This window comes from Quercus lobata, chromosome 5, assembly GCF_001633185.2.
Source record: "Quercus lobata isolate SW786 chromosome 5, ValleyOak3.0 Primary Assembly, whole genome shotgun sequence".
In the NCBI taxonomy this organism is placed as follows: domain Eukaryota; kingdom Viridiplantae; phylum Streptophyta; class Magnoliopsida; order Fagales; family Fagaceae; genus Quercus; species Quercus lobata.
The window spans coordinates 59,821,716-59,844,343 of NC_044908.1; the positions used below are offsets into that span (position 1 = coordinate 59,821,716).

General features: G+C 33.2%; 2 protein-coding genes across 3 annotated transcripts in view; both read right to left on the reverse strand.

Moving 5' to 3' along the window:
* The window catches only part of LOC115990831 (probable starch synthase 4, chloroplastic/amyloplastic), a 39,967-nt gene extending 27,815 nt beyond the window's left edge, over positions 1–12,152 (reverse strand). The window contains exons 1-6 of the mRNA XM_031114606.1: positions 12,078–12,152; positions 2,577–3,035; positions 1,686–2,027; positions 1,315–1,416; positions 924–973; positions 754–824 (exon numbers count right to left, since the gene is read on the reverse strand). Of these exons, the coding sequence (XP_030970466.1) occupies positions 754–824; positions 924–973; positions 1,315–1,416; positions 1,686–2,027; positions 2,577–3,032 (1,021 nt within the window). The 5' untranslated portion in view covers positions 3,033–3,035; positions 12,078–12,152. The remainder of the gene's footprint in view (positions 1–753; positions 825–923; positions 974–1,314; positions 1,417–1,685; positions 2,028–2,576; positions 3,036–12,077) is intronic.
* A 3,804-nt stretch (positions 12,153–15,956) lies between these two features.
* Positions 15,957–18,248, reverse strand: LOC115988699. 2 transcript variants are annotated; one of them, XM_031112298.1, is made up of 3 exons: positions 17,878–18,248; positions 17,674–17,741; positions 15,957–16,894 (listed from the first exon to the last, which is right to left on the reverse strand). In XM_031112298.1, the coding sequence occupies exons 1-3, from the start codon at positions 17,940–17,942 to the stop codon at positions 16,101–16,103; spliced, it is 927 nt and encodes a 308-aa protein (XP_030968158.1). In that variant the 5' UTR covers positions 17,943–18,248; the 3' UTR covers positions 15,957–16,100. The 2 variants fall into 2 exon arrangements, with proteins under 2 accessions (XP_030968158.1, XP_030968159.1); XM_031112299.1 differs by lacking the exon at positions 17,674–17,741 and having other exon boundaries at positions 17,878–17,935.
* Between the last annotated feature and the right edge of the window lie 4,380 nt (positions 18,249–22,628).

The following is a 22,628-nucleotide window of genomic DNA, read 5'->3' on the forward strand; positions in this document are numbered from 1 at the left end:
TAGTTGCCTCTAAACTAACGGCTATAATACAAACAACAGCGTTTGATTAAGTGATGTATACATGTTATTCTGAGATTAAGGTTTGTCATATGTAAGACTGGTTTCTATTAGATTGGTCTTTAGTTTGGTTTCTATTATAATAACTAGCTTGTAACATCATGTATATATGCATGGATACACTTAAAAATATGCAATAAGATGCATAATATAATTCCTATGTATATAATTTTAATACTATTGATAGTTATTTTTATATTTTGTTAACTCTTTAAAAAATTTTATAAGGATATTATTAGGTATAAAATGTAAATTGTCCATGTTTTTTTAATATATTATTGTGAAGCTTTTTTTTTACAATTTATTTATGCTAGACTCTTTAGTTTTTGTACTTAATAACTTACTTGGATGAATATTTATGATGTAGTCCCACATTTGATTCTAAAATTAAAAAATAAAACTCTTTAAGAATAAATAATTTGGGACATATAGTGCAAAATTAGAACTTTAATTTGGAATTCTAATTTGAGTTTCTCTCAGTTTTATTTATTATTATTATTATATATAGATAATAAGACAAAATCGCATGTTGTAGTTTTAAACATCCTAGCTTGGAAGTAGAGGTTTCAATTTCATTTATATTTCAAACCACTAAAAATGAAATTCCCATTCAAGCAATATATCCAGATAGATTGCATAATGTTGGACCTAAATGTAAATATTCTTAGTATTATATTATTACAACAAAATCATTACCTCCATTTCCTAGGGCAAATCCAGCTGCTACACCTCCAAGACATGACAGGACAACTAACTGGCATTGCCACCTATTCATAATGTAAATGAGTCAATTTCTTTTACAAATATCATTTACTAATTATATGTAATGAAGTAAGTATAAAAAACTAAATGTTTATCTATCATACCAATTACACCCAAATAATAGTCTTCGGGAAGCCACTAGGGAGGTATCACCCTACAAAATAACAATGAAGTAAGTTAAGGGGAAAAACACATACACAAACAAAAACTATATAACTTAGAGATTTGAGGTCATTTTATATGTGCACATACAAAATAAAAATCGGAAACACCAATATCTTCATCTTATAAGCAATTTACCACAAAGTATAAACCAAAAACCCCAATATCCTCTTCCACCAGTATCATTATCCTCTGTCTTTTTATCTATTGTTTTGATATAGACATGTTTGAAAAAGCTTGCATGAATACATATTTTGAGATTTAAATATTTACTATGGTAGTGTTCAGTAGTAGAGCTCCAATACACTAATAGTAGTAGATTTATTTGCTTACCAATTGACTTGGAGTTTGTGTACTGACTTCAGGTGATTGTTGTGGAAGGCTACTAATTTCTGATGGTTGTGGAGTAGCAGATGCTTCAGTTGGCTGTGGACCCTACATGCAGAATAATAATAATAATAAACTCAAATTGCGATGAATACAAAATTATGATAATAAACTAAAAAAAAAAAAAGTTAGGAAATTTTGATTTTGGGTTTGAAATTTTTTATTTAGTAAAAATCTCAATTCTACCTTGACTCAAATGCCAAAATCATGTTTGAGCAACATAAGGTGAATGAATGATAAGTTAAACTAAGGCTTTCATCCAAACTCTCAAAATAGACTAAGGCTAAAGGAAATGAATGGATAGTTAAACATCATACCTGATCATCTTGATCTATCTCCTCCAGCACCTGGTCATCTCGAACTACAGCCTCTATGGCCTCCAGCACCTGGTCTGGCACATAATCGTCCTGAACTACAGTCTCCACGGCCTCTGACATGGCCTCCAACATGTAGTCGTCTCGAACTACAGCCTCCACAGCCTCCAACACGTAGTCATCTCGAACTACGGCCTCCACCGCCTCCAAGATGTAGTCGTCGCAAACTACGGCCTCCATAGCCTCCAGGACATAGTCGTCTCGAACTACGGCCTCCACAGCCTCCAACACTATGGCCTCCACGGCCTCCAGGACCTGATCATCTCGAACTATGGCCTCCATGAGCTACACAAAGAGAGAAAGAGTGTGTGTTAGAGTATTCGCGTCAGCTTGTGCAAAATTTTTTGTTTATTTTAGCACAAGAATATACTTTTTTATTTTATTTTACATACTCGCTTTTCAAAACACCACAAATCAAATTATCTATTTTGACCTACATTTCACTAAAATATCAATTTTTCTTCATTTTTTAATTGTTTTTCTTTTTTTATACACAACAACCACCATCCACTCTCTTCTTTCATTCTCGAAATACACAAAGAAAGAATAATCAACTAAATGCAAAATGAATAGTGTTAGTGTAAATCTGCACGGTTACTATACCAAACTTGTAAATTCACGCAAATATACACAGACTAATATTGTGAGTCATTTTTAGGTAAAATTGTTTTTCTGTTTTACACAAAAAAGCTGTATAAATTCTAAATAAAAAAATTTCCTTCTACAAACCACTAGTGGAGGGGCACATCATTTGTGCTAGTCATGCAAAACAAACATCATAAAGAGAACATTTTTGCTTGATAATTAGACTAGGTCTATAGCTAAACATCATACCTGATCATCTTGATCTATCTCCTCCAGCACCTGGTCATCTCGAACTACGGCCTCTATGGCCTCCAGCACCTGGTCTAGCACATAGTCGTCCTGAACTACAGCCTCCACAGCCTCTGACATGGCCTCCAACATGTAGTCGTCTCGAACTACGGCCTCCACAGCCTCCATGATGTAGTCATCCCGAACTACGGCCTCCACAGCCTCCAACATGTAGTCATCTCGAACTACTGCCTCCACAGCCTCCAACACATAGCCATCTCGAACTACGGCCTCCACCGCCTCTAAGACGTAGTCGTCGTAAACTAGGGCCTCCATAGCCTCCAGGACATAGTCATCCCGAACTATGGCCTCCACAACCTCCAACACGTAGTCATCTCGAACTACGGCCTCCACAACCTCCAACACTATGGCCTCCACGACCTCGAGGACCTGATCATCCCGAACTATGGCCTCCATGAGCTACACAAAGAGAGAAAGAGTGTGTTAGAGTATTCGCGTTAGTTTGTGCAAAATTTTTTGTATATTTTAGCACAAGAATATACTTCTTTTTATTTTATATACTTGCTTTTCAAAACACCACAAATCAAATTATCTATTTTGACCTACATTTCATTAAAATATCAATTTTTCTTCATTTTTTAATTGTTTTTCTTTTTTTATACGCAACAACCACCATCCACTCTCTTCTTTCATTCTCGAAATACACAAAGAAAGAATAATCAACTAAATGCAAAATGAATAGTGTTAGTGTAAATCTACACGGTTATTGTACCAAACTTGTAAATTCACGCAAATATACACAGACTAATATTGTGAGTCATTTTTAGGTAAAATTGTTTTTCTATTTTACACGAAAAAGCGGTATAAATTCTAAATAAAAAATTTTCCTTCTACAAACACAAGTGGAGGGGCACATCATTTGTGCTAGTCATGCAAAACAAACATCATAAAAAGAACATTTTTTCTTGATAATTAAACTAGGTCTATAGCTATCTTTTGTTTCCTTCCCCCCCCCCCTTTTTTCAGTTTCTTCTTCTTAGCAACATAGAGAAGAGAAACTAGTCACACAAAGGATAACGTCTGAAAATATCTATCTTCTTACCAACCCCTTGCACTTTCGAAGAGTAAACAATGACCATAAACCGATCAAAAGAGTCTTCCTCCCAATCCTATGGTGAATGACGAAATTGAAAATTCCAATGGATCCTCCCACCAGTCCCACACATAACTTCCGCCATTAAAGATTCCCTTACCCTACTCAGACAGTAAAGTTCTGGAAAAGCCTCTTTGAGGGTACAATCCCCACACCACACATACTTCCAAAACTTCACTTTGGTACCATCACCCACTTCATATTGTAGTAGTTCAGAAACGTTCAACCAGCCACTTCTAATAAACCTCCAAAGGCTAACACCATGCGCTCACCTTTTTCATGCACCAACCACCACAAACATTCTCATATGTTGCCTTAATAACCCTCCTCCATAATGTATCTATCTCTAAACCATACCTCTATAACCACTTGCCCAACATGGCAAAGTTAAAACTCCTCAATCATCTAATACCTAGCCCCCTAACCTACATTGACTTACAAACCTTAGCTTATTTCACCAGGTGTAACTGAGAATCACCACTAATGCTACTCCAAAGAAAATCTCTCTGTAACTTCTCCATGCGATTGACAACCTTCCCAAGTATGGGAAGAATAGAAAGGAAATAAGTAGGTAAAAAGGAGAGAGTACTTTTAATAAGAGTAACCTTACCCTCCTTAGATAAATAAAGCATCTTCCAACCACTAGTCTTCATTCCATCTTCTCTAATATAGGATTCCAGATTGACTCCTCATTGAATTTAGCACCTAAAGGAAGTCCCAAATATTTCATAAGAAGGGAAGATTGCTTTCAACCAAATAGCCCCACCAACACTAACTCTAATTTCCCTAAATTAATCCTTAAACCTGAAACCTTCTCAAATCTAGTCAAAATCTCCCTCAAAGTAGTTAACTGATTAGGGTCAACATCACAAAAAATAAGAGTGTCATCCGCAAATAAAAGATAAGACACAATCATCGAAGTACTAGATGTAGAACCTACAAAGAAGCCCGAAAATTGTCCAGCAGCTATAGCCACATCCAACATACGGTTCAAAGCCTCTATAACCACATCAAAGAGCAACGGAGATAGAGGATTCCCTTGCCTAATCCCCCTAGAGCTTCCAAAATAAATTTGAAGGACTCCCATTAATCAAAATGGAAAATGAACAGTAAAAATGCAACACATAATCCATTTTCTCCATTTTTCTAAAAACCCACAATGCTACAACATATACATTAGAAAACCCCAATTCACATGATCATACGCCTTCTTCACATCCAACTTACACAACACCCCTGTAATCCCTGTCTTCAATCTATTATCAATATATTCAAAAGCAATTAACATGGAATCCAAAATTTGTCTACCTTTCACAAATACATTCTGTGAATCCGAAATAAGCCCATGTGCCTCCTTTCGGAACCAATTAGCCTACAAGTTTGAAATAATCTTGTAAATCACACCAACTAATTGATTGGTCGAAAATCCTTGATCTCCACAACATCTACCTTTTTAGGAATAAAAGTAAAAAATGTAGTATTATGACTCTTCTCAAACACAGCTTGAGTATGAACGTTCTTAAAAACTTCCATAATCTCTTTCTTCGAAACACTCCAACAGGACTGGAAAAGGCCATGGAAAAACCATCTAGGCTAGGAGCCTAATCACCATTAAAACCATTAATCACCCTATGCACCTCTTCCTTGTCAAACGGCCTATCTAACCAAAGAGCATCTTCCTTAGAAATTCTAGAGAATTCCACGTCATCAAGGACAAGTCTATCAACCACAATTTTAGAATAAAGCTACCTATAGAATCGAGAAATACACTCTGCTATGTCCTCTGGATCCGAAGAAAGTTCTCCATCCACCATAAGCCTATCTATGGAGTTAAATCTCCTGTGAGAATTGGCTATATGACGGAAAATTTTAGTATTCCTATCTCCTTCTCTAATACAAAGAACTCTAAATTTTTGCTTCCAACAAATTTCTTTTAGAAGAGAATTTTTTTCTAGCTCACCTCAAATTCTTTCCAAATCCAATTTCTCCTCCTCTGTTAGACCATGACTCTTCTCAATAGTCTCTAATTCGCTAAGGTCTTTCCACAACTATTTTCCTTATTCTTCTACATTTCCAAAAACCTCCACATTCCATTTTTTCAAATCATTTTTCAAAAATTTCAATTATTTGCCAACGCAAAACTCGGAGCACCTTGAAAATGATAAGATTCCCACCAAGATCTCACTATTTCCACAAAGCTCTCATCCTTCAGCCACATATTCTCAAATCTAAATTGCCTCCTGCCGTTATGATGAAAGGATCCATCCTCTAATACAATCGGAAAGTGATTTGATAAAAGCCTAGATATTCTTCTCTAATAAACAGTAGGAAACCTAGTCTTCCAGTCTACAGAAAACAAGAATTTGTCCAACCTTGCCTTTGACTCAACTTCTCAAAAATTAGACTAGGTAAAACTTCCTCCTTCCAATAGGAAATCAATCAGACCTTGCTCAAAAATAAAATCAGAGAACTCACACATACCAGCACATTTAGAAATTTAAACAAACAACTTTGGTACCAGTAACTAATCCTTTTTTTTTTCTTTTTAAAGAGGATTTCTAGTATATCATTATTAAAAAAAAAAACAAAACATTACACAAGTTAACTTAGCAGATAGTCCCAAATTCAACTACCATTACGACATTACTCTTCAACGCAATGCCTTAAAGTATAGGTTGGCTAAACAAGTTACTTCATTGTCTTATGACTCATATCAATCTAAGAATACATCCTCTCTCTCTCTCTCTCTCTCTCTCTCTCTCTCTCTCTCTCTCTCTCTCAATTGTTTAAATATACTTGATCCAAGTATTCTATTTCACAGCAAGTACAAGTTTAACACCATATAAAAACGACCCAAAGTAGTCATATATCCTTTATTAAATCACTAGACAACAAATCAACCACCAATTGAACCTGCCAAAACAATACACAGTTGTGCTCTTGTGCTCCCATGCACATAGTGGCAAAGTAGTGTCTTGCATCCTTGCAAGAGTATAGTGATCTCCCTAGTAGTGAGGTCAATTGAGTACCCCCTCGCCCCTCTAGGACGATAGTGGGGTATCCTAAAAATGGAAGAGGATCTTGAAGAGATGTGGAAAAGGCTAATGGTCACGAAGGAAGAGGACGATGGCATAACTCTGGGGCAAGACAGCACGAAGATAGCAAAGGAACTAGGAAAGAACTGCATGATAATGAAGATACTTACACAATGTTGTATTAATATTGAGGCACTGAAGAAAAATATGTAGATGCTCTGGAAACCTAATAAAGGAATGCAGATATCAGAGATCGAAGATAATTTGTTCTTGGTGGAATTTGGAGACAGCCGAGGCAAGAAGAAAATTATGGAAATGAGACCATGGAGTTATGAGTTGCAGTTGATATTACTGCAGGATTTTGGTTAGGAGTTGGTTCCTAAGAACATCACGATGAAATGGTCACCCTTTTGGGTACAAATTTACAATTTGCCACTCAAGAGTATGACCAGAGAGGCAGCACAGGTGATAGGATCTCAAAAATTGGAGAAGTTATGGAAGTTGATGTGCCAAAGAAAGGGGTACAGTGGGGCAAATATCTTCGGGTGCAAGTTCAAGTGGATACATCAGAGAAATTGATCAGGGGAAAAAGAGTATCTATAGAAGAAGATGGAGGGCGATGGGCGTTCTTCAAATACGAGCGCCTCCCTAATTTTTGCTATGTTTGTGGCATGCTTGACCATGGAGAGAAAGAATGTATGGAAAAGGAGAATGGGGGAGTGGGTGATGACGGAAAGGGGATTATGCAATATGGTGCATGGATGTGATGGGAACTAGGAAGACAATATGGGTATGACAGTGGTTTTAGGGAAGGAAAAGGGTGGGCAAAGAAAAGAATGGAAGAGACCACTAAAGGAGGAGCGCCGGTAGGGTCGCTAGAAGGGAGGGAAGATGTAGGACAAAAGGCGGAGCTCGGTGGAGGTCCAATGGCTATTAGTTTGTGCAATGTGGTTTACAAGCTAATGGCTAAAGTCCTCATTAATAGACTCAAGAGAGTTCTACCAACAGTGATTGGTGAAGCACAAAGTGCCTTTGTTCTTGGAAGGCTCATAACGGATAATGTGCTACTAGCCTTTGAGATGATGCATTTGATTGATCAAAGAAGGAAAGGCAAAGAAGGCTTGATGGCAATAAAACTAGATATGAGTAAAGCATACGACTATGCGAAGTGGGGTTATTTTGAGGCGATGATGAGGAAAATGGGATTCCACGAAAGATGGATTGCTCTTGTGATGATGTGTGTGTCCATGGTGGCTTATTTAGTTCTTATTAATGGGGTGCCGAAAGGATCCATCACTCCTACTAAGGGGCTAAGGCAAGGAGACCCCATCTCACCATACCTCTTCCTTTTGTGTGGGGAAGGATTATCCACCCTATTGAGGAAAAGAGAAATGGAAGGTCTTCTTCATGGTGTTGCGGTAAAGAGAGGAGCACCCACAATCTCCCATTTGTTTTTGGCCGACGACAGCGTTATATTTAGCAAGGCAACAAGGGAAGAATGCAATCAAGTAGCTAATGTGTTAAGTGTCTACGAAATGGAGTAGGGCCAAAAATTGAACAAGGAGAAAACAACCCTTTTCTTTAGCAGAAACACACCGGGGGAAGTCCAAGAAGCTGTAAAGGAAGTCTTTGGTGCACAAATAATTCAACAACATGAAAGATACCTTGGTCTACCCTCACTTGTGGGGCGGGGAAAACGAAATGCTTTTAATCATATAAAGGAGCAAGTGGGAAGAAAGATTGCCAGATGGAAAGGTAAGCTCCTATCAAACGTTGGCAAAGAAATCATCATTAAGGCAGTAGCTCAAGCCATCCCCACATACACAATGAGTTGCTTCAAACACCCGGAATCTCTATGCTCAGAGTTGAATACTATGATGGGAAGATTTTGGTGGAGGCAGAAATCAAATGAGCGAAGGATGGCTTGGATGTCATGGGAAAAATTATGCCTACCAAAAGCAGAGGGTGGATTGGGTTTTAGAAGCTTGAAGGCTTTCAACCTCGCCGTACTTGCAAAATAAGGCTGGAGGATTATGCATAAAAAAGACTCCTTGCTACACAAAGTTTTCAAGGCCAAGTATTTTGCAAAAACCTCCTTTATGGAAGCAAAGCTGGGGAAAAGTCCATCTTACATTCAGTGGCAGTTCCAGGATTTTTTTCTGGGGGGGTCATTAATGTCTTAAGCTAGGATTTTGTTGTGGATGAGTAAAATATAAAATGATTAATTTTTTTTTATATAAATTTTTCATATAACATGCAATAATCTAACATAATATTCTAAGTAGTATACAATGCAACTATACTATACAATAGTCTATAAAAATTATTAATAGTTTAAAGATCGGGACGTAAGACAACAACAATTAAATGCATAAATAAATATAATTAAATAAATAATCATAAAATTTGTCAAATTAATAATAATTCATTATAATCGTATGCAATACCAATTAAATAAAAATATATGATAAAGAAGAATAGTAAAACATACAAGAGTAGGTATGGGAGTAAACGTGAAACTAAAAAAAAAAATAGTAACTGATATAAGATTTTGTTTTTGAAGTGTATGGATTTTTAACCACACAAGTGGTCATTCTCTTGGAATTGGAGCAAGTACTAAAAGACTTTTTGGACTAAAAAAACTGTAGAACACTTATCAAACTACTTGATTAGACTGAAAGAAAATATAGAAATGAAAAAGAGAGAATGAGAAAAGAATCGTATATTTAAATACAGAATAGTTGGTATGGTGTAATTTTTTGCTGATGAAGAAGAAAAGTACAAGAAAAAACAGTTTTATTTTACCATCAAACGTAAAGTAAGCTAGAATCCGGAGAGAAGGTTTATTTATTAACAAATGAGCAATTTTAATAATAATGCTATTGACACAACATTTATGTAATAAAATCTAGGTATCGAGTTGTTAAAGATATGTAAAAAAGTGACATCAATTATGGATTCAGATAAAAAGCCAATTAGCCCAAAAGGTCAGCTAACTTATAAATTATTTCGTTACAGTGTTTTCAGTTTTCAGCAAAATAAACGGTATTTAAACAAACCCTAAAACACAATTCCCTTCTTTTTTTATACAACTCGTATTTCCTTTATAATATTTAATGCGTTTGTTATAACAAAATATTTTTATCTCAATTACTGAAATAAATTGAAAACTAAAAAATAACCAATTAACTAAATTAAAAATGTGTTTAGATACCGCTTATTTTGCTAAAACTGAAAAATTATTATTGAAAGTACTGTAGATAAAAGTAAAAGTTAGTTGAAATAGTATATTGGGACCTATGAATAGTGACAAAAAGTGCAGTGGGGTCCAATAATAGTAGCAAAAATAAGCTGAATAGTAAAATAATTTTCATTTATAATCTCAATCCAAACGCACGCTAAACCTGTGATGGGGTCATAACTCATAATACAACCCATAAAAATACTTTGTAATATTGAGAAAATAGAACCTCACATATAATAGCATCAATCAGAGTATCTCAACACACACACACACACAAAATTACCAATAGTCAAACAAAACTTTAGTAGTTAGTACCAATACTCCTGCATAAATAATGGATACATCAAGGAATAGGGCTGACAATGAAGACAGAATGGGTAGGATTTCAGATACATGTCATCCTAATCTTCGATTATCAAAATTCCACATCAGCATTTTTCAATCAAATAATATCGATATCCATTCTTGAGTTAAGCAATTCCCATCTCATAACGAACAGCTTAACTCAAGCATCCACATTCCATAATCCCTATCAGAGTCAGACAAATGAATATCACTACAGGTAACCAACCACTTTTTCAAAAGAATACGGACTTCCATAAACCGTACTTCTCAATAACCCACTTCACGACATCAAAACAATCAACTTTTAAATCAACATAATAGAAACCCCTTCATTCAGTCTCTTTCAGACCAAGAAACTTTCTCCCTTCTTTACACAGTGAAGCAGATCTCAGTACTACTGGTAACTATTCAAATAGTTATTTTCAAGGATTTACTTATCAAAAAAAAAAAAAAAGTTATTTTCAAGGATTAAAATTATCTAAAACAAAGAGCCTAAAGAGGGAACTTCTAGGTCAATTAGTTAAGCAAATAGCAAAAGGCAAAACAAAGCAAAGTCTTCCAACCTAAGATAAGCAACATCAAAATGCTGGAAACAAGAAACCCAAATAATTTGAGCACAGGTAGGGGATGTCAGGGGATCATTCTTCAGGCTCTTCCCTCAACAAAGGACACAATACTTCTGAAGACAGCAATGTATGCTTGCCTTGTTATATAGGTAAATAATTTCAACTTGAAAATGTATAAGTGATCAAAGCTCTTTCAACCTTTTTTTCATATGAAACAAGCATCAAGAACAGAGCTCCGTACTCCTTCATATGATATCAAACCTATTCAAACTTTAGAGATTAGGTCAACATTGGCAACCTTTCCTATCAGATTGGTGTGAGCCTTCCAGTCATTGAACTGGAATGAAGAAGGTTGTTAGATCATAGGTTGAAGACCCTCGGCTCTAGTGCGTGTGAAAGTTAACAATAAACAAATTAAATTAAGTTTTCCCATACAAAGTGTCATTTGAGTCATTTGACAAAGGACTAATGACATACAGACCTAACTTTCCAATAATGTGTTTATACCAAAAGGACACCTGAGGCTCAACACCTTTTGCAGCAATTGAATATAAAGGCCAACTGTAGAAATCTCATCCTAAACTATGGAACTAAGCCTTGGTTGTTGTTGTTGTTGTTGTTTTAGACATCACATACATAGCAATTATTCAACCCCAGCTATAGAAACATTCGCAATCAACACTGTAATTCGACATTAGCTGACAAGATCCACTCCACCATCGAATATTACTGTTAAATTTAACAACTTGATGGGAATTAATCTGTTGAAAAGTGAGATATTGATGAAAGAAAAAACCTTTATTTTCTTTCAAGGATTATTTGGCACAAGTCATATGGGTTTTTCCATTTTCCATTATATAATATTACGGTAATCTTTTCATTCAAAATTGAAACATCATTACAAGAGCTCAAATTAAACATGACTGAACTGTAATAGGCTACAGAGTACAACTCTAGAATAAAAGCCAAGCAGACCACAGACCCAAACAATCTGAAAACCCCATAAATGCCATAGCTTCTGAAAGAGAACAAATCAACACAATCCACGAATCACACAAAACAGAGCTCATTTTCCTTCTTTTTTCCCAGCAACCAAACAGAGCTCATTAAAATAAATCAATTAAACAAATGACAGAGAGAGAAAAACAGAAAACTTACTGGGCAGTGGCGTCGGCGACAGTGCAGCTGGGGTTGAGAGAAGAGCAAAAGGAATCGTTGGGGAAAGAAGCTATGACACTAGTTGGTGCGGCTTCGCGTAAAGGTAATCGCAGCAACCTTGGCTGGGTTAAGAGAGAGAGAGAGAGAGAGAAAGTAACAATCTTAATTTCTCTTCTCTTGATGTGATGTAGGATTTGGAAGATTGGAGAAGATGAGAATCAGAGTTGAAATTAGGAAGACAATGGTGGTAGTTAGAGGGAGAAGAGTTGAAACTAGGAAGACAATGGTGGTCGAGGTAGAAGAGCAGAAGCATTAATGCATTGAAAGAGAGAAGGTTACTAAAATTAGTAGTACGTAAGTATATTATATTTTAAATAAGAAGAATAGTTTTTTTTTTATTGTCACGTGTACTGTCAGCTGGCAGTGGTAAATCCTATATTCTAAGTGGTTGACCCCAGCTTTATCATTTATAATTGGTGGCTACTGAGTACGTACGACAGTGCTCGATATTCTCGTAGGTAACAATAATCAATATCCATGACATCATGTAGTTTCTCTTGCAGAAGTTATTGCAATAATTAATAGATAGTTTCTCGTAGAGAATTGCTTTTTTATTATTGATAATTGATTTTTATTAGAGTAATTATATAGTTACAAATTATTTTATAATATTTTTATAAAATATTATTGTAACTAATTTTTTATTGGTCTACTATTATATTACTTTTTTATTGACTAATAATTACTCATCACATTAATAATTTGTAAAATTTTTGTAAAAAAATTTGTATTTCTAATATTATTCTTTGTATTAATTGCTAAGAGTAATAAATTTTAAATCCAGCATCTTTTTCTTTTTTTAGAAGCCCTTAGTAACTAAGGCTTCCTTAATATTTCTAAATGGTCCAATTCCAACAATAAATAAATAATAATAATTGTCCAAATTGAAATAATCATCTCTTATTAATTACGATTGCACTTAACTATATACTTTGTTATTAAGAAAAAGTTAATGAGGTTAGTTTTATTACGCAATCTAATATCTGCTACTCTCTTTATTCAAGTGCATTGCTATTTAGCTTTTAATAATTTTTACAAATAACAATGACTTTCACTTTGATAAAAAGCTACACATAAAAGCTAAAATTAAAAACCCTAGCTTATAATTCAATGTCATACAGACAAGTCTAGTAGCTTTTGAAATTTGTTTATACTAGGCAATATTGAAGGAGATATTTTTAAAAAAAATATCCAATTTTTCTTTTATTTTTTTTTTAAATTCTTATAATTAAATGCATAACTTGTTCTCTTTTGTTAAAAGAACAAAAATTTGAATCCCCCTTCCCCATTGTTGTAACTACAGAATTATAAAATAATAATGAAAAGTTTATAATCATCTTTAAAGATTTCTATATTTTTTTCTTATGAGCAAGAGGTAAGTACATAAATAATAGTCCTTTTAAAAAATTTGTATTATTTTTTGGTTATGAATTGGAACAAAAAGTACATAAATAATTTATTTTTTGAATTAGAATGGTAAAAAGAAAATGGACCATATAAAATTGCTAAATTGTTAAGTAGTACATATTTTTTTTTTTTGAAAAAATAGAAAATTAATGCTAAGATGTTACAAATCGGTCCAACCGAAATAATTTTTACAAACCAAAAGCATATCAAAAAGTGGTTTTCAAAAAATCCATTTGAAATCCCTTTCGTGGGATTCAAAACTCTAATTAGCTTTTAATGCTTCTTTCACATTCACCAATGTAGCAATTTCAGGCTATGTGGAACTTCCCCTTAAATTTTTGCCAAAGAGTGAAAGATCTTAAATATCATATACAACTTCTTCACAATATATATATATATATATATATATATATATAAATTCGTACTTGGCAAAATAAATCAATCATTGATATCCCTAGTAAGATTTTTTGAATTAACATGACCATAAAGAATATCTTCATATATACGAGTTAACTTCATATGATGTTTGATGGTGCAATAATTACAACTTTTTTATGATATTTTTAAAAGAGAAAAACAAAATTAAAAAAGCTTTTAAACTCTAACCATCTTGAATCTTGATGGTTAATTTATTTTATTGGTGGAATCATTTTCTTTGTGATGAAAAAATATAAGGTCATTTTAACCAAAATTTCAAATTGATAACATTGATCAATATTGTAAAACAAATATTGGCAACTACAGGACTAGTTTTTTTTTTTTTTTTTTTTTTTAATTGTTGAATTTTGTTAGAACATCTTGAATTGGATACTTAGAGATGAAGTATTGTGTAATGACAAATGCCTTTCATTAAAGGCGTTAGGTCATAGGTTTGAGTTGAACGATCAACCTTGCCAAAAATTTTGGAGGTAAAGTTACCTACCATGACATTTCATAGACTCTACAAAGAGTGGGAGTTTTGAACACTAGATACAACCAATTCTAAGGTTAAATTAGGAAGAGAAATACCTAAATCGCATAACCAATGTAATCATCTATGTATACAAGTACTAGTCTTTGACATGATTCTAGCATTAACAGAACTTGAGATACTAAATTTAAACATAGATTTCAAAATTATTTTTTAAATCCCAATTAATAAAACAACTTCATTAGTATTAATTTCTTTAAAAAAATATTGTTGTCAACCATAATGTTTCAACTATCAAATTCATTATATAACATTCATAATAATAATCAACATTTTTTGCTTGAACAATAAATAACATTTTTTGCTTAAGCACCAAACGAAAAGATACATATTTTCAAAACTTAACATATATTGAAACAAAACAAAAAATCAAACAAAACACATATAAAAACTATTTGAATCAAACAAAACTCATATAAAAACTATTTGAATTTTCTCATAAACGAAACATACCCACTTTAGAAAGCCATTGGTTTCTGCTTAGAGATTTGTTTGGAGGGATTTTTGGGAATATGAGAAATCAATCAGAAGGGCTAAAGAATAAAAGCAAGGGATCCATAAATTTAGTACCTGAACAACATGAACTTTTAAAAAGGAAAAAAGTGAGAGACCAACCACAACAAATTAATAGCTTTCCACTCTGTTTGTTTCAGCATTAATGTTTTCTAGAAAATGATTCATTTTCCAAAGAGCATTTTCTAGAAAACTATCTCATTTTCCGGTGTTTGGAAACAACCTTGAAAATGTGCTTGAGAATGTTTTTTGGTATTTGGTATACATAAAATTTTTATAACATTTCATGTATAATTTAAAACATGTGTATTATGTAAACCAACTAATGTAATCAATATAAATAAGAAACCAAGAATGAATTTGGTCTTCATACTAAAATTTTGACAATAACCTCAATGGCTATTCTTGCGAGTAGAGGCCTCCACTGGCACATCAATGGCTATTCTTAATATTATTTTCTTCTATTACTATTATTTCAGTGATGATGTGATATTCTATTTTCAACATTGTCATTTGGAGGGTCATGAATTTTGGATTTGGACTCTAGTCGTATTTGCAAGTGAGCATTGAGAAGGTGGTGACTAAACTTGGTTGCACATTCCTCTTAATTCTTTAGGACAGTTTCATGTTCCAGATTTGTTACTTGAAAAATTAGTCATCATTATCAGATTCTAGCCAATAATGCAGTAAATGCAATTGCCTCGTCACCCTTCGGAAACTAAAACAAAAAACTTGGTTGCACATTCCTCTTAATTCTTTAGGACAGTTTCATGTTCCATTTGTTACTTGTTAGTCATCATTATCAGATTTAGCCAATAATGCAATAATTACCCTTCGGAAACTATTAATGTGTTAATCAATTTTATGGGTGCATTGAAGAAACTCAGGTGCATGGATTATATGTATAATTATAATATTGGAGGATAATCTTACGAACTAAGTAAAACTATAATTACTAATTAAAAAAAATAAAGTACCTATGATTACAGATTTGAACATTTGAAAAGCACAAGTTGCAGAGGGATATATAATACATTTAACTCACATTAGTGCCGAAAGGAAACAATTACAACTTAACGCTTTTGTGCTTTCCTCCTTCTAGACTGTGCTTTCTGCCACTTCTTTCTTGAAACTAATTTGCTCTTCGGCTTCAGCTTTAACTCAGGTGAGAACTTGTAATTTTGATCTCTCATACGAGCTTGTATATCCTTAAAGAACTGCATATTTAATTTCTTAGGCCCTCCCTGTCTAAGCTCCGTGTACTCTGGTCCAGAAACAACCCTTTCAAATGCTCCAATTAGAATATCCATATCACTCATGACCTCCCACACATTGGAGTAACGCCCATCTGGACCTTTCTTCAATTTTTTCAAGGCATTTTCAACTGCAATTTTCCTAGCTTGCTTTCCTGGGGACAACTCTTCTGGTTCATTTTCAGCTTTCAATAATTCGGAGATTGTTCGATATTTAGGCATTTCCTCAAACTCAAACAATTTGTCTATGTACTTATCACTACTTTCATTTGGGTAGGCTTCTGTGGGAATATCGTCGTCGTCATCACCCTCACTACCAGTCCACAACGACTTCTCCTCATCACTTCCAGACCATATACTTCTTAATTCATCACTGTCATCGGCATCAATTAGGTCAGAATGTTCCTTTGCCTGCTGTCTCACTCTCCGAATTTCTTCTTCAAGACAACTTTTAGGATCTTTTTCATCATCTCTTTCATCTTCACTCCCTGTCCACAGAGAAGTATCTTCATCCATCTCTTTCTTCCATGTTTTTCTGAAATCTTCATCACCCAGCTTTCCATTGCCAAAAAGATCATAATGTTTGCGCCCACCTCGAGCATAGGCTCGTGATGCTGCAAAATATTCAATATATTGTGTATGAATTTAGCATACCAGAGGAGAACAACAGCAGACAATGTGAAAACTAAATCCTTGTTGCAACTGTGAGTTAGAACAAGAAAACTACAAGAACCCCTTCATATAAGTTGTAGGTCAAAAAAATATATGGCATCCATCTTATCACGCATCAGTTATTAGTAGAGAAGAATCATAAATTTGGCCTAGTTGTTGATGACAATGACATAAAGTCCGATCTTAACTAGTGGGGCATTAAGTTCCTAAATTCTTAAGAAATCAAAATTAAATGGCATATTAGCTTCTAAAGACATATCTTAACTATTGGTACTTATTTAAAAAGCAAAACAAAACTCTACACTTAAGAGTCTACTTATATTCTATAATGCTAACAAACCAAAACCAGAGAGCTGTAGTGACAGCCATTCAAACCCGATTACTCCAAGACATATATCTATTTGAACTTTGAAGACCTCCTCAGCAATTTAATCAGCCATTATAGTTTTGTTTGCTCTGTAGAACCTCACAAAACCACCCAAATAGAAGTCTTGAAATGGGTAACTTTCAACTAATCAAACTAATGTTCTTCTATAAGGACTTACCACAAATACATAGACTACATATCATAACATCACAAGCTTTCAGCCATGATTTTCACCAACAATCATAAACCTCTTAATGGGTTTTTTCACACACACAATGAAAATCATTCAAAACCAGTGACAATGGAAAACCCAGAAGCCGTGAAAAAAAGAACTTTTAAAAGAGGAATAGTAACCTTGAAATGCCGGGAAAACCCCCAAATTAAAGGGATATCTTGAGGCGCTTCCAGAAAGGATATATAATCTGAAAGAAAGAGCCAAATTGGGTTTCTCAGATTCTGTAAACAAAGATTATAAACAGAAAAGACAAAGAAACTAAGAGAAAGGAAAGCTAATACGTATTAGTTAAGCATGCATATATATAGTTATCAGAATGAGACCTTGGAGAAACAGACGGTTGCTGCAAATGGAAATGGAAAAGACGGGAACAGAGTCTGCGGGTCATCACTCACTTGCAGTTGCAAAGCTCAAGCCAGCCACCAGCCACCACCAAGGACAAGCACCACCCACACAAAATATGATTAAAAAAAAGTTAATTGGGTTTGAGAGTGACGGTGGAGAAGAGGTCGGAAATGGAAGAGAAGAGGAGACGAGGAAGAAGAGAGAACTCACCAGCACGTGGATGGGGGCGGGGCGGCGTGATCTGGGTACGAAGGTAAACGTTTAATGGTGGTTGCAGTATGACTCTGTATTCTTAAGAGTTAAGAGCAAAAGGCTTTTTGTACTTGCAATTGAGTTTTGAAATGTGAGGGGGGTGTTGGTTTGAGTAAAACTGTGTTTTGAGTAAAACTTTATATTTCAGGCCTCACATTTTTTTTAATTTTTTTTTTTTGAGAAACCACATTTTTTTTAATATTAATTGTAAAAAATTTAGGTGTTTCACATCTATAATGATTTACATATTGGCTGTGTTATAAACATTTTTTATATTTGAAATTATATTATTATTCAATGCAAATACAAGATATTGGGGGTAAGGGTAAGAGTAATACTCCTTAACAGAATCTCTCCAAATCCTTATAACATAATTCTTCCAAAGTCTTGTAAAAAAATGAGGGCTTTGTACAATGGACATAAATATAAACCTGGTTTAAAACATTAATATTACTATTTTCGTATATTCTAATGAGTATTATTGTTTACTAAAAAAAAATGATATTTATCTCATATTTGGTTGTGTGTGTTAGTTTCCGCTATTTATAATCCAGTCTACAACTACAAAAGTTAGGCCCTTTTGTTGTTGTACTTTGATTATGTAATGTATTATAAACCCAGTTTAAAATACTAATATTACTATTTTCGTGTATATTCTAATAATTATTACTGTTTACTCAAAAAATTATAATAGCAATAAATTATTATTCAATATAATGGCATGCACGTTGCATAGTGCTTCCCCACTGTATTATTAAAATAATTTATATTTTATTAATTGTCAATATAGTTTACTTTAGGTAAAATCAATTACCTAAGTTTCAAAAATATTACTAAAAAGGTTAAATTAAATTCTACTCCAACTAAATTTAACTTCAAAACTCAAATGCAAGTACAAAAAGCCTTTTGCTCTTAAGAATACAACGTTCATACTGCAACCCACCCTTAACGTTTACTTTCATACACAGCTTTCTCTATATGTATGTGTCAAAACTCAATTCTAGACTCACACACTTGAAGAGAGAGAAAGCATTAGAAGAAAGAGACACCCAAGACCAAGTGACCCACCCAAGAAAGAGACCCATATATAGAGTGAGCTAGGATTGACATTCTTATATAGAACTAGCTCGGTAGTATTATGACCGCTTGAATTAACTAAAAATTTTATGTAAAAGAGAAAATATTTTACAAATATTATTAAATTAATCTAAATAATTAGTGAGCCACTTGAAACTTTAATAGACCTAGCTCACTCTTAAGCCCAACACCAAGCACACCGTTCCAACTTGTAGCCTTTACCAAACGAAAGAATCAAGCCCTAGCTATCCTATACTATGATAGCCCTTCATAAATTATGTCAAAAATAAGTTATAATTAGGAACATCTATTCATTCTAGGAAGAAAAGTTAATTTGGTTGTCATTGTATTGGTGTCATCTGGATGGCTATCCCTTATTATTGCTTGATGTGGTGCATTTAGCAGAAGAGAAATAAATAGAATTTTAAGAACTCAAAAAGGACAATTGCTGACCCAAAACTTCTCTTTTTTAAAACACTATCAAATTGGATGTCGATTCAATTATAGGAAGTTATTCTATTTCTTCTATTTTCAATTTGATGGATGCCCATAATTTGAATACTTGATTGTTTGGTCCCAAATAGATACTTCCCGTATACTTGGGTGACTCTTTTTATAATTTGAATAAAATTTACATTACTTATATTAAAAAAAGAACATATTATCATATAAGTGATTCCTTAGAGCTAGGAAAAACATATGAGGCTTAAACACTCATAGTCTCATCCACTATAATAGTTAAATATGGAGGGTGACTACCAAAGAAATCCCTACTCTAGAAGTAAATGTTTGAGTCCAAACAATTGTATAATAATGTCTTTAGTGTAAAATACCTCTCAAACAATTTTACTTTACACTACCATAAAAATTTTGCTATATCCAACTACTGTTATCATTAGAGCATGTTCAACACATTTAATTACATTTATTATAACTTTAGCTTATTTTGATTCTTTTATCATAACCTCCAAATACTCATTAGTTATTTGATATCAAACTCACTGTATTGTTAGCACATAAAAGGGCTTAGAATGGTTCAGGAATGAGTGATTCCTCAGTCACAGCACTAGCCACTAATATTTTTCTTACAAAGCACAAGCATATGCATAATATATACATATTAAATCAACAAAACGAAATCTAGTGCCTATCAAAAAAAAAAAAAAAAAAAAAAAAAGAAATCTAGCGATTCACAATGATTCTTCCAATGGAAACCAAACATTATAAATAACATTAAAATGAGACACATCTAAATGTCATATGTATAATAGTTCAGATGCATTTTTTTCCAAGTGAATCCATAAAAATGCTTTGAAAGTGAGTGCATACATCAGAGAGAGAGGGAGAGAGAGAGAGAGAGAGACCATTGAAAGGAAGGTCAACGTACAGAATGTTTTGAATCCAAGTCAATCCAGTGACTTTGGGACCAAACAACTTTTGTAGCACATACCTTGTCAAAATCTACACATTGTCGCTTATTAAATATCATAATACTTATTGACTATTGGGTACACAACCTAGCAGAAAATTTACAATTAATGAAATGCAAAAGTGGAAATTTAAAACTTTGTCTGATCTAGAGAAAACTGAAATTCCAATTTATTACACTGAAGCAAAAATACACAGAAAATTACTGAAGGGACCGAAATTCTACAGAACTTGAGGGAGCTTCCCAAAATTGCATTCATTTTGATATATTTTATCAAAACATTCCTGGGTAGAAAGTTGAACATGGAATAAACAATTAAACATAAGGATTCCATAATGTGATCCCTTTTTCTTTTTTTCTTTTTTCTTTTTTGAAATTTCAATAGTTACAGCAGGTAAAGAATTTGTGCTCTTACCATTATGAAAAGGCAACAATAATCTTTACTATATTTTTTTAATCTCAAACAATGAATAAAGCAGAAAACATATCCTTTCTATATTTTTCAATAAGCTTGACATTACAAAGATATGTTAACAAAGAAAATGCATAAAAGATGTAAAGAAAAAAAAAAAAAAAAACCCAAAAACAAAAAGAACATATAAAACAAAAGATAACCAAGGAGTTGAACATTTATGGTGCAAGCAAAATTATTAAATAAATAAATTGGTGTTCTTGCTGGCAATAGCAGTATATTCTTAATGATTTGAAATTTTTAGCATATATATTGATCATATATTGGTAAGACTTGTAGCAACCAACTAACCATACTTATATGAGTTTTATAATATTGCATTAACTGACAATCAATGATGCTTGATATGGTTGAAGTTTAAAGGCTAGTTTGATGGCATTGGTGATTTGCTTGTGTCTTGGTTTTGTAAATTTATTTCTTTCAAGTATACTAGTTCGCAAATGAAAGTAGTGATAAGTACTAGTGACAATTGGTCCTAGTGACAATCATGATAATAATGATTTGAATTTATGCTTTCAATTCCATAAAATTCATTGCTTAGTAGAAGTTTATAACTTGATATTAATGTTCACTTGAATTTTTACAAGTTAAATAAAAACAAAAATGAAGATGATTTTTACTGTTGCTGATCTCTTTCTTGTTTATTGAGTCCACATTTTTATAATTATTTTCCTACTGCATATTTTACTTAAATTTCTTAAGAATTATAATGAGTATTATCATTTTTCAATTGACTTTTTATGAAAGAGAGGGTTTATGAGGCCTAGCCATGAAAGTCCACACTTGTGTAGAATTGACATATTGGTCCTAGTGACAATCATGATAATAATGATTTGAATCTAGTCAATTCCAAAAAATTATTGCTTAATTAGTAGAAGTTTATATTAATGTTCATTTGAATTTTTACAAGTTAAACAAAAAAAATGAAGTTGATTTTTACTGTTGCTAATCTCTTTCTTGTTTATCGAGTCCACACTTTTATAATTATTTTCCTAAATAGTTAGTGGGCATTTCAAATATATACTTAATAATATTTAATATCCTCTTATTATATATCCAGTTATCTACCTCTCTTATTTGTATTTAAAAAAAAAAAAAAAGAGAAATTTGAAAAGACTTTTTTGCATTTGAACGTGATAAATAATTAGATTGCCACTAAATGATTCTAGGCAATCATATTCCTCAAGATTAAAATTTGTATTTTTTTTTCTCACCGTTCTTTTAATTGGTATTGGCAACACTAAAATGTATTCTACTTGCCACTCAATTGTAGCTGACATGCTTAAATGCCCAATGCACTGTGTACGTTGCTCATAGCCTTTACGCTTTTGTTGGATAAAACCATTAGCTTCAATGCTAACCCTTTCTTCATAACTTTGTGTTTTCAGTAAGACTTTTTGTGGTCCCCTTCTTACCATATTTGACTCTCTCAAACACAATCACTTCAACCTTGTCTTTGCATTTCTCATTCCTACCTTATTCAACACCTTGCTCATAAT